This window comes from Loxodonta africana, chromosome 18, assembly GCF_030014295.1.
Source record: "Loxodonta africana isolate mLoxAfr1 chromosome 18, mLoxAfr1.hap2, whole genome shotgun sequence".
Classification (NCBI taxonomy): Eukaryota; Metazoa; Chordata; class Mammalia; order Proboscidea; family Elephantidae; genus Loxodonta; species Loxodonta africana.
In genome coordinates this window covers 28148936-28162981 of record NC_087359.1, presented here as the reverse complement: position 1 = coordinate 28162981, position 14046 = coordinate 28148936, and the positions used below count along the sequence as shown (strand labels likewise).

General features: G+C 53.8%; 1 protein-coding gene across 1 annotated transcript in view; it reads right to left on the bottom strand.

The window, feature by feature from the left end:
* Positions 1 to 9399, bottom strand: part of SCN4A (sodium voltage-gated channel alpha subunit 4) — a 31310-nt gene extending 21911 nt beyond the window's left edge. Inside the window, exons 1-10 of the mRNA XM_064270917.1 lie at positions 9122 to 9399; positions 8917 to 9035; positions 8707 to 8796; positions 8292 to 8420; positions 7720 to 7811; positions 4838 to 5170; positions 3901 to 3964; positions 3518 to 3659; positions 2597 to 2806; positions 1840 to 1993 (exon numbers count right to left, since the gene is read on the bottom strand). Of these exons, the coding sequence (XP_064126987.1) occupies positions 1840 to 1993; positions 2597 to 2806; positions 3518 to 3659; positions 3901 to 3964; positions 4838 to 5170; positions 7720 to 7811; positions 8292 to 8420; positions 8707 to 8796; positions 8917 to 9035; positions 9122 to 9394 (1606 nt within the window). The 5' untranslated portion in view covers positions 9395 to 9399. The remainder of the gene's footprint in view (positions 1 to 1839; positions 1994 to 2596; positions 2807 to 3517; positions 3660 to 3900; positions 3965 to 4837; positions 5171 to 7719; positions 7812 to 8291; positions 8421 to 8706; positions 8797 to 8916; positions 9036 to 9121) is intronic.
* Positions 9400 to 14046: the final 4647 nt, after the last annotated feature.

The window sequence follows — 14046 nt, the reverse complement described above, 5'->3', positions numbered from 1 at the left end:
CCAGGCCTACCCCAAGCCCCGCCTTTCAGTGCACCACCCTCAAGGCCCCTCCTCTATATGACCCTTCAGAGATGGTCAGTTCAAAGCTTCATCCCTGAAAGCCCCGCCCCTCAGTGCTTTGACCCTCAAAACCCTACCCCCTCTGCCAGGCCCACTTCAAGCCCCGCCTTTCAGTGCTCCACCCTCAAAGCCCCGCCCCTATAAGTCCCGCCCCATATGGCCCCACCCCTTAAAGCCCCACCTCAAAACCCCACCCCCTCATCAAGGCCTATTCCAAGTCACGCCCCTCAGTGTTCTCCTTTAGGCCCTCCTTCTTGGCACTAACCCCGCCTCTCAGTTAGCGCTGGCCATCTGACTCCTCCCATCTCCCCCAGGGCGAGGGCTTGTGATTCTGGCCTAGGAGAAGCCCTAATATCTCAGGCTGGGCCCCCCGGCGGTCCCAGGGAGAGGTGGGAGAGGGAGGCCGCTGCGGGGGGTTGGGTCCCCATTTCACCTGCTGCTGGGCAGCTCCACTCAGGGCAGACTGAGACCCCCCCACCTGAGGGCTCTCCCTCCCCACTGCGGCCCCTCCAGACTATCACAGCCAGTCCATCCTTTGTCACCAGAGTGGCTTTCTGGAAACACGTCCTGCTCTTGCCCCCAACTCTAAAGCCCTGGGGGCTCTGTAAGGCCTACGGGATGACGCTGCTCCTTAGCCAGGCCTTTCAGGCCCTCCACCGTCCTCGCCCTGCTGTAGGCATGGCCTCGTTTAAGGAGCATCATACACTTGTGCGGTAAATAGGACTAGCGAGTCCCAGTTCATAGACGAAGAATGGGGACTGGAGCAGTGGCAGCCCCACGGAGGCCCAGGGTTGACTGCACGATTGGGGCACCCCAGGGGTGGGGGCCATCTGACCTGGCCCCCACCCAGGAATTAGTAACCTGAACCTCTCTGAGAGGCTGCAGCCAGTTCTAGTCTGATTCTAACCCTGTTCCCTTCCAGTGCTACTGCAGGTGCCCAAACACTGTCTGAACCCTGGAACACCTGGGCGGGCTCCAGCCTCGGCTGGCTGTACCTCAGCATTCGGGGCACACAGACAGACAGACATCTGGATGCCCGCCATATAGGGTCAGGTGAGATCATGCCCTTGAGAGGTTGGCAAAAAGTCCTCTAGGACCCCAAACTCCTTCCTAGTGCAAGGCAAGCTGGCCTGGGGTAGGGGACCAGATGTTCTTGAACTTCACCCACAGGGTGCAGCAGTTCCATAGTCTGTGTCAGATTTCCTTTCTTCCCTCCTCCCTCCCTTCCTTCTCTCCCTTCCTCCTTTCTTCCTTCCTTTCTCCCTCCCTTCCTCCCTCTCATCTACCCACACCCCCCCCCATCATTAATCGTTCAGCTCATCTAGCTGTCTATCCATTCTCCTCTTGTTACCCCATCCTATTCTTCTCCTGACACTGGGGGGGAAGGGGGCAGGGATTTGGGGAATCTGTGACTCTACCTGGGCAGAATTTGTTGACATTTAACTTCTAACCAGAGGATACTTGAGGAGCAGCAGCTCCGATTTCCGGAAGGTTGAGCCTTCCTGGTTAGTATTATTAGCCTGTCCTTCCCCATTGTCTTGGCAGCCCCCAGGCCCTCCCGGAAGCCCCCAGTTTCCGCAGTGGCTGGGCCTTGCAGCCAGAGCTGGGCCAGGTGAAGCCAAAACTATATTTATCACAGCCATTTCTTCCATGCCAAGATTAAGTTACTGTCATCCTGGAGCTGGGCCTGGCTGGACCACACCCTGCTCCTTTAGGAGCCGAGTGGCCTGGATGGGCAGACAAGCAGGGTAGGATGGGCCCGGGATGCAGGGCACTCACCATCCATGGCATCCGAGACTGCACTGTCTGCGCCGCAGCTCTGCCGCGGGGGCCCCTTCTCCCCCGGGCCCGTGTCCACACTACCATTGCAGTCTTTGCCGTGGGCTGGGTCCCGATCTGCCTCCCCACCTTCCAGAGCTTGGGCGGCCTTGGCCTGCAGACCAGCAAGGGAGGCGGGCATGAAGTCCAGCTTTGAGCCGGGGGGATGGACAAATTGACCCTGGCTCCTTTTCTTGGCCTGTGCCGAGCCTAGTTGGGGGATCAGGTGAGGGCAAGGCCTAACTTCCAGGGCGAGGGTAGCAGGGTAGGGACCAGAGTGACAGAGGACCCTCAGCCCTGAAGACCCTCAACTCTGATACCCTGACAAACCCCTGCACTTGACATGATGGTAAGAAAACGGGCAGCTGCCCTTTGGGCCTCACCAGGACTCAACCTTTCCCTCAGCTCGGACCCGTGTGCTGCCCAGAAAGAATCACAAAGCCAGAGATATTTGAATTAAGGTTGATCAACTCCAGATTCTTTGTTGCAGGTAGGGAAGCTGAGGCACAGAGCAGAAAAATACCCTTTCTACTGCATGGATGTCAGCTATTCCATCAAAGCCCCTAGCCTGGGGCCTTCTGCTCCTCCTGCTTCGAAACCCCTGCCCCCTGCCCCTCCCTCACCCTCAGCCTGTCTGGGGGTAGCCAGTAGCCAAGCAGCCCAGGCTGAGGGTCAGCGAGCCCCTTGGGTCCTTGGCCTCCTCTCTCTGAGTCCAGACCTTCTCTAGTTCCTCCTGTTGCTTTTTGAACTTCTCTAGCATTTGCTGAAACTCCTCCTCTTTCTCGCGGGCCTCGGCCAGCGTGGCCTCGTTCTGTTCAGCATACGCCATGGCCACCACTGCCAGGATCAGGTTGATGAGGTAGAAGGAGCCCAGGAAAATGATGACCACGAAGAAGATCATGTAGGTCTTGCCGGCTGCTCGCAGGGTCTGGGGATGGGGGAAGAGGGGTATCACATGGCATCCCACTTCTATTCTGCTCTCTTTTACCCACTGCTCTTTTTTCCACACCCCCATTGCCCGGAGGGGTAAACAAAGGGTTCCTCACAGAGCCTGGGGATTTGAGGACCTTTGAGGCAGTGTATGGACATCCTTTACAGGCTAAACCACGTTCCAGGGAGCTTCAGAGTATACACTTGGAACCCAGACTTTCCTGATACCCTGGCTCAGAACTTTGAGGACCCCAGCCAGTCACCTCCAGATCAGAGAGTCAGGATAGAAAATGGTGAACATGGGCTTTGGGATCAGCTTGAACCCTAGCTTTGACACCTAGTAAGAGCTCCACGGATACTGGCCATCGCTGTTATTATTAACACCTTCAGTGTTAGAAACATCAGCAGGCACCAGAAGGCACTGTTGCTCCTGACTCATCCTGTCTGCCCCACAGACAGCAGAAGCTGAAATGAACGTGTTTGAGAAAAATTGAGTTTCTAATGTGCACTACTGTGAGGACTGGGGCCCACACCTCAGCTCTTAAGGCAAAGGCGGAGAAGGAAGAAAAGGTGGCGGCTGGGATCTGGCAGGTGCCCATGTCAGAGAGCACTGAGGGATTCCCTGAAGGAGACGGCCCCTGTTGGGGGCTTGACCATCCTGAAGCGGGGTGGCTGCAGGGACAGAGGGGCAGGGTGAGGGCTGCTGTACCAGCTGGAAGAGGTTCTCCCAATAGTCCTGTGTCATGAGGCGGAAGAGAGCCAGGAAGGCCCAGCTGAAGGTGTCGTAGCTGGTGTAGCCATAGTTGGGGTTCCGCCCAGCCTTGATGCACTCATAACCCTCGGGGCAGTGCCTAGGGATGGGATGGGGGACTGGGTTTAGGGAGAGAGAGGAGATCCAAATGGGGAACAGTGATGGGGAACCCCAAGGGAAAAATCCTTCTGTTCTGCCTGTGCCCCTGAAAACAGGGAAGTGCTGCATCCATGCCCCTGGGTTTTCCCTTGCACTCCCACCCACCCCAGTTCCTTCTCCTGACTCTGCCCCTATCTCCCCAGGCCCCAGGGGTGCCTTGTTCCTTCCCCAGCTTCACTCACCCAGCGTCACTGCTGTTCCCACAAAGCAGGGCGTCGTTGGAGCCCTCCAGGAAATAATAGTTCCCTTTGGGAGTTAGAGGCCACAAAGGAGGCATGTTACCCACATGTATACACTGTGAGCACACATACCCATTTCACACCTGTGGACACGTCTGCGTGGACCATCTACACCAAATGGATGCTCCCTAGGTGCTCCTTCCTCCTCCTTAGGGCAGCCCCAAGTTCCAATACACAGAGCTGGCCTCTGGGTAGGTACCTTGCAGGTAGCTCAGCTCCAAGCTCAGTGCCTAGTGTGGTTGTTAAGGAAGGACATGGGGCACAAAGAGAGAGGGGAGGAATGTGTATGTGTGCTCACGGTACTACCACATACCTGCACAGGACACCTGACTCAGGGGACAGCTGCGGCTAGAATGCAGGACGCCAGGCTGAGAAGAGGCAGCTTTTTCTAATTTGCATGAAGGCACTGTATGGACTAATAGTGGCTGTGTGAGAATGTGTGTGTCGTGAGTGTGCCTGTTGTGTATGGGCATGTGAATACAATGTGGGTGTGTGGGTACCCAGTGGTGGCCCTACCAGGATGTGAACAAACAGTGTGATGAAAGAGGATAGGGAGTGCCCAGGTGAGGGAATAAGGACTATCAAAAAAGACAAAAAACCCGTTGCTGTCGATTCTGAGCCATGGTGACTCCATGTGTTTCAGAGGAGAACTGCTCCATTGGGTTTCCTTGGCTGTAATCGTTATGGAAGCAGATCATCAGGGCTTTCTTCCATGATGCTGCTGGATGGGTTCAAACCACCAGCCTTTAGGTTACTAGCTGATCATAAACTGCTTGTGCCATCCATGGATATAAGTCCAGTTGGCCATGATGTTTATCTCACAAGAAGCTGGGGAAGGGGCTCCAACAGGCGCCACTTGCACCCTATCTGCCATCCTTACCTTCATCATTGATGTAGGCATCCCAGTCAAAGGTGAAGTTGCTGACCCAACTCTCATGGCTGTACCATGTGTCATTGCCGTACCATGTGTCGTTGTTGTACCATGTGTCATTGCCGTACCACGTGTCATTGCCATACCATGTGTCATTGCCGTACCACGTGGTGTTGGTATCATTGAAGGGCGGGGGCCAGCGCACACACTTCTGCCTCAGGTTTCCCATGAAGAGCTGCAGCCCCACCAGGGCAAAGACACTCAGGCAGAAGACGGTGAGGATCATGACATCTGACAGCTTTTTTACCGACTGGATCAGGGCCCCTACGATCGTCTTCAGGCCTGGCCATAGAGAGAGTAAGGGTGTTAGGGTCACGGGAGGACAAGGCAGGGTAATAAGTTATACCCCTGCCCGCATCCCCATCTCCTTTAAGGTTTGACTTACTAGGCACCACTTCCTGGAAGCCTTCCCAAAGGGATCCTACCCTTCTGCAGTGAGTTTGTGTTGATGATGAAGTAGTTTGGAAAAGGTTGTGGACAAAGGAGGCACAACGTGAAGAATGTAACTAATGTCACTGAATTGTGCGTTGTAGAAATGGTTGAAGTGGTGTACGTTTTATTGTGTATATTTCGGCGAACAAAAATTAGCCCCTCCCCCTTTTTCTGATCATGTCCTCACCCTAGAGCCTTTGAATTGCAAAGCATCTCACCCATGAGTCGAATGGACTGTCGAGGCTCAATGGGCTGTTGCCCCACCTATTGGGCTCCTCAAAAGCACACAAAACCTGGTCTATAGGGCAAACAATAACACACACGAGGAAAGTGCTTTGTAGTTCAGTCATGTATACGAGGCTATATGGGCACACCAGCCCAAAAGCAAAGATGAGAAGGCAGGAAGGGACAGGAAAACTGGACAAATGGAAACAGAGAACCTGGGGTGGAGAAGGGGAGAGTGTTGATACGTTGTGGGGTTGGCAACCAATGTCACAAAACAATTCGTGTATTAATTGTTTAATGAGAAACTAACTTGCTCTGCAAACTTTCACCTAAGGCACACACACACACACCCAAAAGCCACACAAAACCACTTGACTGAATTTCAACTCATGGCAATCCCAGGTGTGTCAGAGCAGAATTCTGCTCCATAGGGTTTGCAATGACTGATTTTCTGGGGGTAGATCACTAGGCCTTTCTTTCAAGGTGCCTATGGGTGGACTCCAACCTCCAACCTTTCGGTTAGTAGTCGAACATGTTAACTGTTTGCACCACCCAAAGACTCCTAAAAAGGCATGAGCAGATCTTATTAAATGTCGCTAGGTGAGCACTCCCAAAGTGTGCACCACAGAACACTAATCTCCAAGTTGTTTGCTTAAAAAGGGGGGTTAAGCAATGTGTTTGGGAAAGGTCGCACTCTATATTCCATTCTTGGAGAATCATTACTTACAGTACCCCATTAAAGGCTCCGAAAAGTCCTACAGAAACAAATACTGCTTAACTTTGTTTAATACCATGTTTCCTTAGCTTATTTGACCACAGAGCCTTTTTTCTTATAAGGCTTATTAACTCTGGAGGAACAGTAGGGTTCACTCTGAGAAGCTCTAGACGACCTTGACCAGATCTCAAAAGTCTGCCGCTTTGGACAGATAAAGGCATACACAGTTCTTAAGAAATTTCAGGGAGAGTCCCCTTGTCTACGGAGGAGCCACAACTTCTTCCTTGGGCCTAATCATGGTGTCTCTCAATATTAGCTCATTTCCTTTTCTTATCCTGATGTAGAAAACAAATGCTCAGCAGCCTTCTTCTAAACACCCTCTGAAGCCCGAGGATGCTGCAAGCAAGGCACAGAGGTAAGGCTTGACTTTGGCTTGGTGGCCTCCGTGCTGTGCGGCCTCCGGTAAGCATTTCATCTCTCAGAATCTCCCTGCCTCAGCTGCAATACTAGAAGAGACCCAAGGTACTTTCTGCGGTCCCTGGGTGGTGCAAATGTTTACCAAGCTCCCCTCCTAACTGAAAGGTTGGACGTTTGACTCCACCCAGAGTCACTTCAGAAGAAAGGCCTGGTGATTTATTTCTGAAAAACCAGCCATTGAAAACCCTATGGAGCACAGGTCTACTCTGACACACATGGGGTCACCAGGAGTTGGGGTTGACTCACTGGCAACTGGTAACGGCTGTGGTCCTTTCTAGCATTAAGATTTAACAATTTCCCCTTCTCCCAGAATCCTGTTCTCCACCATTTTCATATTGTCTTTCTCTCCCTTGACTGAGCCACCTCTAATTTCTCCACAGGCTTTTTTGAGGGTTGAGATGATCCAGATTCTATTTATTTCGTGCTCCCTGTTGCATTACTTTGGAACTGCCCTGGACTCCTTGCTCAGTGGGTGTGTGGTGTGTTCCTAATTGAGTCTGGAGGGCTGGGACTTTCCATCATCCATTCCCTTTGTGTCTCTCTCTCAGGTGGAGGCCTCTGCTCTGTCCCATTGCTTATTTTATTAACACACATGTACATATCACAGACTATGTGTCAGGCACTGTTCTAAGCACCTTATAGCTATTAACATGCTTAACTCTCTTAACAACCCAATCAGTGGGTACTATTATTATCCACCTTTTTACAGATAAGGAAACTGAGGCACAAACAGGTGAAACCACTTGCCCGAGGTCAGGCGAGAATCGAACCCAGGCAGCCCAGAGTCTGTGCTCATAACCACCTTGCCAGGTGGTCTTCCTGCCTGGGCCCCTTCCCCTCTCTGGCCACAGGGTCCCTCTGTGTCCAGGCTTTGGTGTGTTGTGATCCTGAGTCAGGTTCCTGGAATGTGAGTGTCAGGCTCCTGCCTGAGTATGGGGCAGCCCGCTGGCCCAGGCAGAGGGTCCCTGCACTGCCCTGGTACCTGGGATGACTGTGATGGTCTTCAGGGCCCGCAGCACTCGGAAGGTCCTCAGGGCTGAGATGTTGCCCAAATCCACAAACTCCGTGAGGTACCTGGGCAGAGGGGTTGGGATAGGGGCTGTGTCAGAGGTGGAGTAGGCTGTAGGGCAGAAATCAGGGCTTCTCCAGGCCCAGGAATCCTTATAGTTGGGGTTACCACCGGGGTTTGAGGGGCAGTCCAGATACCCCAAGGTTTCTATTGGGGCCTGAGAGTGGGAAAGACAGTGTGGGAGCTTTGCTGCTGGGGCATAGGGGTGGCAAGGCTAGCCCAACTTTCCCAGTAAGTGAGGGGCCTGGGACTGTGGATTACAGCTGCTATGCGTGGTTGTACAGGAAGGGGCATCAGGAGAGTCTTGAAGCTAGAGCCTGGGAGTGGTAGCTCCCAGAATTGCACAGCTCACAATCTGCACAACTGGTCAGGGAGTCCCTGCAGCTCCCCCCTCTGTGAGGTTCAGCCCAGTCAGGTGCCCTCGGAAGCCTAGCCTCCTTCCTTCATCCACTCCAGCCTCAGGATGCCCCTGGACCCCTGCTCACGCCATCATGATGACGCTGAAGTCCAGCCAGTTCCAGGGGTCCCGGAGGAATGTGAAGTCGTCAATGCAGAAGCCTCGGGCCAGTATCTTGATGAGGGACTCAAAGGTGTAGATCCCTGTGAAGGTATACCTGGTGGGGAGAGGGCCGGCCAGGCATGTCACACTCAGGTGCAGGTGTGTGCGTTGGGGTGGACCTCCCAGAAGTGAAATGTGCCACAGAGGGGGCTGAGGACATTGATGGGGGTGACAGTGACAGTGTGTGTCACCCTGGGGCCTTAAGACATTGATAGGTATGACGGTGTGTGTCACCCTGGAAGACAAGAGCAGTGTCACTCTGAGCATATTCAGAGGTGCAGACTCGGGACGGGCTGTGTCCCAGGGCTGGGATGCTCGAGGTGGGGGAGGGAGGTACTTACTCCACATTCTTGGACCAGGGAGGTGGGTCGCTCATGGTCATGAACACACAGTTGCTCAAGATTGTGATCATGATGAACATGCTGAACAGCGTTGCGGGGAGGGTCAAGGAAAGTGAGGGAGCAGGTGGGAAGGGGAGGCAGACAGAATACCTTGCTTTGCCCATCCCTGCCCCCGCCCTACCCCACTCTCACTCCACTTGGGCAGGATATGAGTGGATGAGCACTTTGATGGCACCACGCCTGATGCTGCTGAAGGGGCTTAGCACGTAAAGAGCAGGTGCGGCGGAGAAGCGGAAGATGGCCTTGCCCTTGTTGAGCACAATGAAGGTCTGTGGCAGGGAGAGAGCTCATGAGGCCTGGGGACAGAGAGATGGATGGACACAGACAGACAGAGGGAGCCTGCTCAGGCCCAGACCTTCTTGTCACAGTAGTAGGGGTCCAGGTCCTCCAGGGGGATGCCGATGACCTCTGGTGGGGGGTCACCATAGATGAGGGGTAGGCTCTTGCCGGCCTCTAGGTCACTGCGTGGCTGGCGCTCGGAGTCCTCGATCTCCATCTGCTTGTTGCGCAGCTGCCGGGCTTCTTCCTCTCTGGCCCGCTGTTCTATGGCAGCCAGGGACTCCCGGGTAAAGGGGTGCAGGCAGTCAGCGCCTAGAGGCACCAGGGTTGCCAGAGACATTCTGGCCATCTTTGCATCCTAGGCTCAGGGGCCAGGAGGGCAGTGGGCAGCCGGGCAGCTGCAGTGTGCAGCCCTCGGGGTGCTGGGCAGCCACACCGGCGTCCGCCTGCTGTCTGCTATTTGCCTCCTGCCTGCCCAGGGACAGGCCTGGGAGGCCGGTGTGCGGGCCCTGCCTAGAGTCGGAAGAGGTGCCTGCAGGATGGGGTCGCAGCTGCTGCTCAGGTGCTGGACACAAGAGCATCCCCCCACCCTGGGCCCCGTACTTCACTGTCCCCGGCAGCGGGGTCGGCTGCCCTCAGGACTGATAGCAAACCAAGCTAGAGCCTCTTCGGCCTTGGGGACTGGGGGCCAAAGCCCCGGTGTCCTCAACCACCTTCTTGGCCCAAACTCCAGGAACTGCGTGGCTTCAGCCTGCAGGGACAGAGAGAGAACCACAGCTTGCTGTGGCAACAGTGACCCCCTACACGGGAGGGAGGGGGAAGGGAGTCAGGAGTGAAATGAGGGCTCTAGGGGAACAGCCTAAGGCAGAAACGGCAAATGGATTTTATCTTGAGGGCTGACTTGGGTTAGCAGATACTGGCTGTCTGGAGCTCTGGGTAGAAACCACTGATGGCACCCAGATCCAGAAGGAAAGACTGCTGTGATTGATTACTGATGTATGCCAGGGGCATGGGAAAGAAGAACATGACACATCTGCCTGTACAGGCCCTCCCTGGGTTGGAAGGAAGGGAAAAGAAAGATGTAGCAAGGATAACAAGCGCCCAGGGGCAATCTCTAAATTGCCCCCCCCGCCCCCCGCCCACCCAATTTCAAGATGAATAGACGTTGATAGCTGCCACACATCAGCAGAAATGCCCTCTCTTCTCTTGTCTGGCTGCCTTAGGTGTCTCTCATATTTGTGGTGCCTCGGAATGTCATTCTGCGCCTTGTCGGCACCCTGTTGGACTATGCCTCTGAGATGTAAGGTTTCCTTTCCTGAGCTTTAGGGAAACTTGGTGTTGGGCTGGGAGTGGGAAGATGGGAAGGCCCTGGGCCCTGCAGAGGTTCCCAACAGCACTCTCCATCAGGAGAGCCTCCAGAGGCTAACACAGAAGGGGGAAGGGGGGCCAAGGAGATAGACAATTCCAATGGTGGGTGTAGGGCCAGAGCCCCCAGTGCCTGCTTTCAGCGGGTGGTTGTGCATGAACTGGACAGGGGAAGGGGCACCCATCAGGAGCATTTGAGCCTGTGAAGACTGTCAGCTGTGTCTCCTGGGTCAGTTCCCAGGCCTCTCCTAGCCCCTCTGGCCTTCTGCCCAGCCCTCCTAAGCCAGCTGTCTGTGGAAGGGAGGTGGTAATCACACGTATCACAAATGGCCTTGGAAGAATGGCCCACATCAGCAGGTACGCACAGGGAGATCACTGCAGCCCCATCACATGCAGCTACTGCAAGGGCCACACAGACAGACTGCCCCCTCCAGCCAGCCATCTCCCACAGGGACCTGGATAGACCCCCCAGAGCCTCCCACAGCTACACCCAGGGGGCAGCCCCCTTACAGCTGGCCCAGATGCTCACAGAAGTGCCCCTGCCCCAGCCAGCATGGGCATTTTCTCAGGCTTGGCCAACAGGTGGGAAGGGTGGCCCAGGGAGAGGCAGGAGCCATTGGGCAGAGCTGGCCACTCCCACCCGTGTCTGCTCCCCAGCTGCTCCCTACCCATCACCAGGAGTTGTGTTTCCACGGGGATGACTCTGCTCATTCCTGCTGACCCTATTCCTCAGCTGCTCATTGGTCCCATTGTGTGTGTGGGAGCACCCCCTACACCACACAAACACAACACATACACACAACACACACAAACACACACCACACACAGCAAATGGAACACACACAACACATACATACACTACACACAAACACACCACACACAGCAAACAGCACACAGCATATACATCAAACAACACACACCACATACAACAAACGCACACCACATACAACAAACAACACACACCACACACAACAAACAGAACACATACACACACACCACACACAACACGTACACAACACACGAACATACACTACACACAATAAGCACAACACACAACTCATGCAACAAACACAATATACACAACAAACACAACACATGAACATACATACACAACACACACAACAAACATAATACATACACAACACATAACACACAACACGCACAACAAACACAACACATACGGCACAGACAACAAACACAATATACACACACCAAACACAACACATAAATCACACAAACACACCACACACAACAAACAACACACACAACACAGAACGCACACACCGCAAACACACCACACACAACATACACAAACAGCATACAACACAGCATATAGGCAACACACCCATACAGAACATACAACACACCCATACAGAACACACAACACACATACCACACACACGCAAACACAACACACAAAAACACACATACCACACACACAATACACACAGTCGCCAACCTAAAACCACCACTCACACAGACCCTCCCAGTTGTACCACCACCATTCACTGCAGCCCTGTCATGCACCTCACCACCTTCATCCCCATGACCAACTCCTCTGTACAACTTGACCCTCAAGCTCACTTGTCACCAAACAGAAGCCACTGACCAAAAGTGGCCTTGGAGGGACCCCAAGGCTGTTGTCCACCCACTCCATTCATAATTCCGCTTGTCAACGACCTTCTGACCTGAATACCACCCAATTTCCCCTTCACAGAAGCCCAAGTGGGACCACAAAACACCAGGGATGCACAGTCTGGCTCCCAACTCCCAGTGCTCTTTAGAAACTACCTTCGCCTGAGTCACCAATGCCTCCCGTGGACAGACCCAGGGGCGTCTTCTCAGCTGGCTTTCCTGACTCTCTCTCCACATCCCACACTACTCACGGCCTTTCTTCTTGAAGGAAGAGTGTAGCCTACCCCATCTGGCCACTCTCTTTCCATCTCTGCCCTGCGTGCTCCTCCTTCCCTGCCCTGCGCGCTCCTCCTTCCCTGCCCCTTGGAGATACTTGTTCTTCGGGGTCTGGTTTGCAGCCCTGCATTCTTTTTAAGGCATTCACCCTCTCCGTGGCTGTCCTTCTCCCTGCCACAGGAACACCCATCATCCACTCCTTTCCGTGGTCTGTACGGCCCTGCCACATCTGTTCCTATTTCCCTGATGGCCCCAAACTGGTCAAGTCAGGGCCCCCTTTTAGGTGGGGCCAAAGCCTTCACAGCCCTTACTACACCAGTAATTAATGCCCTACTAGTGTGATTATCTGTTGATGTCTGACTCCCCTGCCACACTTGCCGCAGGTCGGGGCTCGGGGCCACCACTGGATTCAGTCCCTGGTGCGTTGACACATGTTCCCAGGTCTCCCCCTAGCCCGAGCCTCCCCTGGGCTCCAGACCCACACATGCCACAACCAACCTGGCCCCTCCTCCCGCTGTTCCCCAGAAAAAAACCAGTTGCCATCGAGTCAACTCTGACTCATGGAGACCCTACGTGTGACAGAGTAGAACTGTGTTCCATAGAGTTTTCAATGGCAGATTTTTTGGAAGTAGATTGCCAGGCCTTTCTTCTGAGGTATCTCTGGCTGGACTCAAATCTCCAGCCTTTTGGTTAGCAGTTGAGCACACTGACTGTTTGCACCACCTGGGGGCTCCGCTGTTCCCCTGCTGACCCTGAGTAAGAATTCTCATCTCTCCCTTCAAAATGTGTTCTTCACTCTGAATTCCCCTTTCCTACCGTCTTCACCAACCCTGAAGCCACTTCACATCCGGACTTCTTCTGTGCAGGAATAAATGTACTTGTTGCTTGGGTCATTTGCGGCACAGTTGTGGTTGCTGGCTGCCAAAAGCACCTGGAGTGGTACATGTGGTCAGCTCCCAGTCCACTGATTCACCATCCCCAGCATCCACCTTATCCTTTCTATCCTCAACACCTATTGCTGCCTTCATTCACCCTTACCTGCTCTATTCAGATAACCTCTACCTCCTCCCTGCCTCCAGCCTGGCTCCCCTCCAGCCCACCCTCTGCATTTCTAAAATCACAAATCTGATCATGTCACTCTTCCTGCTTAAATCCTTCAGTGCCTTGCCACTTAATAGTAAGTCCAAACCCCTCAGCATGGCCCCCAAGGCCTCCATGATCCGATCCCTATCTCATTGCCCACCCTTCCCCCCTCCCACACACACACCTGGCTTTGCGACTTCCATTTTCACAAGTGGGCCAAGCTGTTTCCCAGCCCTGTGCCTTTGCTCATGGTCTGCACTTCTCCTGGAGCACCCATATTCTTTGTTTCTCTGTTATTGTTAGCTGCTGTTGAGTTGGTCACCAACTCATGGTGACCCAGTACACAATGAGACAAAATGCTGCCCACGAAGCTGTGTGAGCCATAGCGTTTTCAGTTTTTGATTTTCAGTAGATCACCAGGTCTTTCTTCCTAGTCTATCTTAGTCTGGAAGCTCTGCTGAGACCTATTCAGCATTATAGCAACATGTAAGCCTCAAATGACAGGTGGTGGCTTTGCAGGAGTACATTGGCCAAGAACTGAACCTGAGTCTCCTGCATAGAAGGTGAGAATTCTACCACTGAACCACCAGTGCCCCATTTTGTCTCCCTGGAGAACTTCCATTCATCCTTCTAGACTCAATC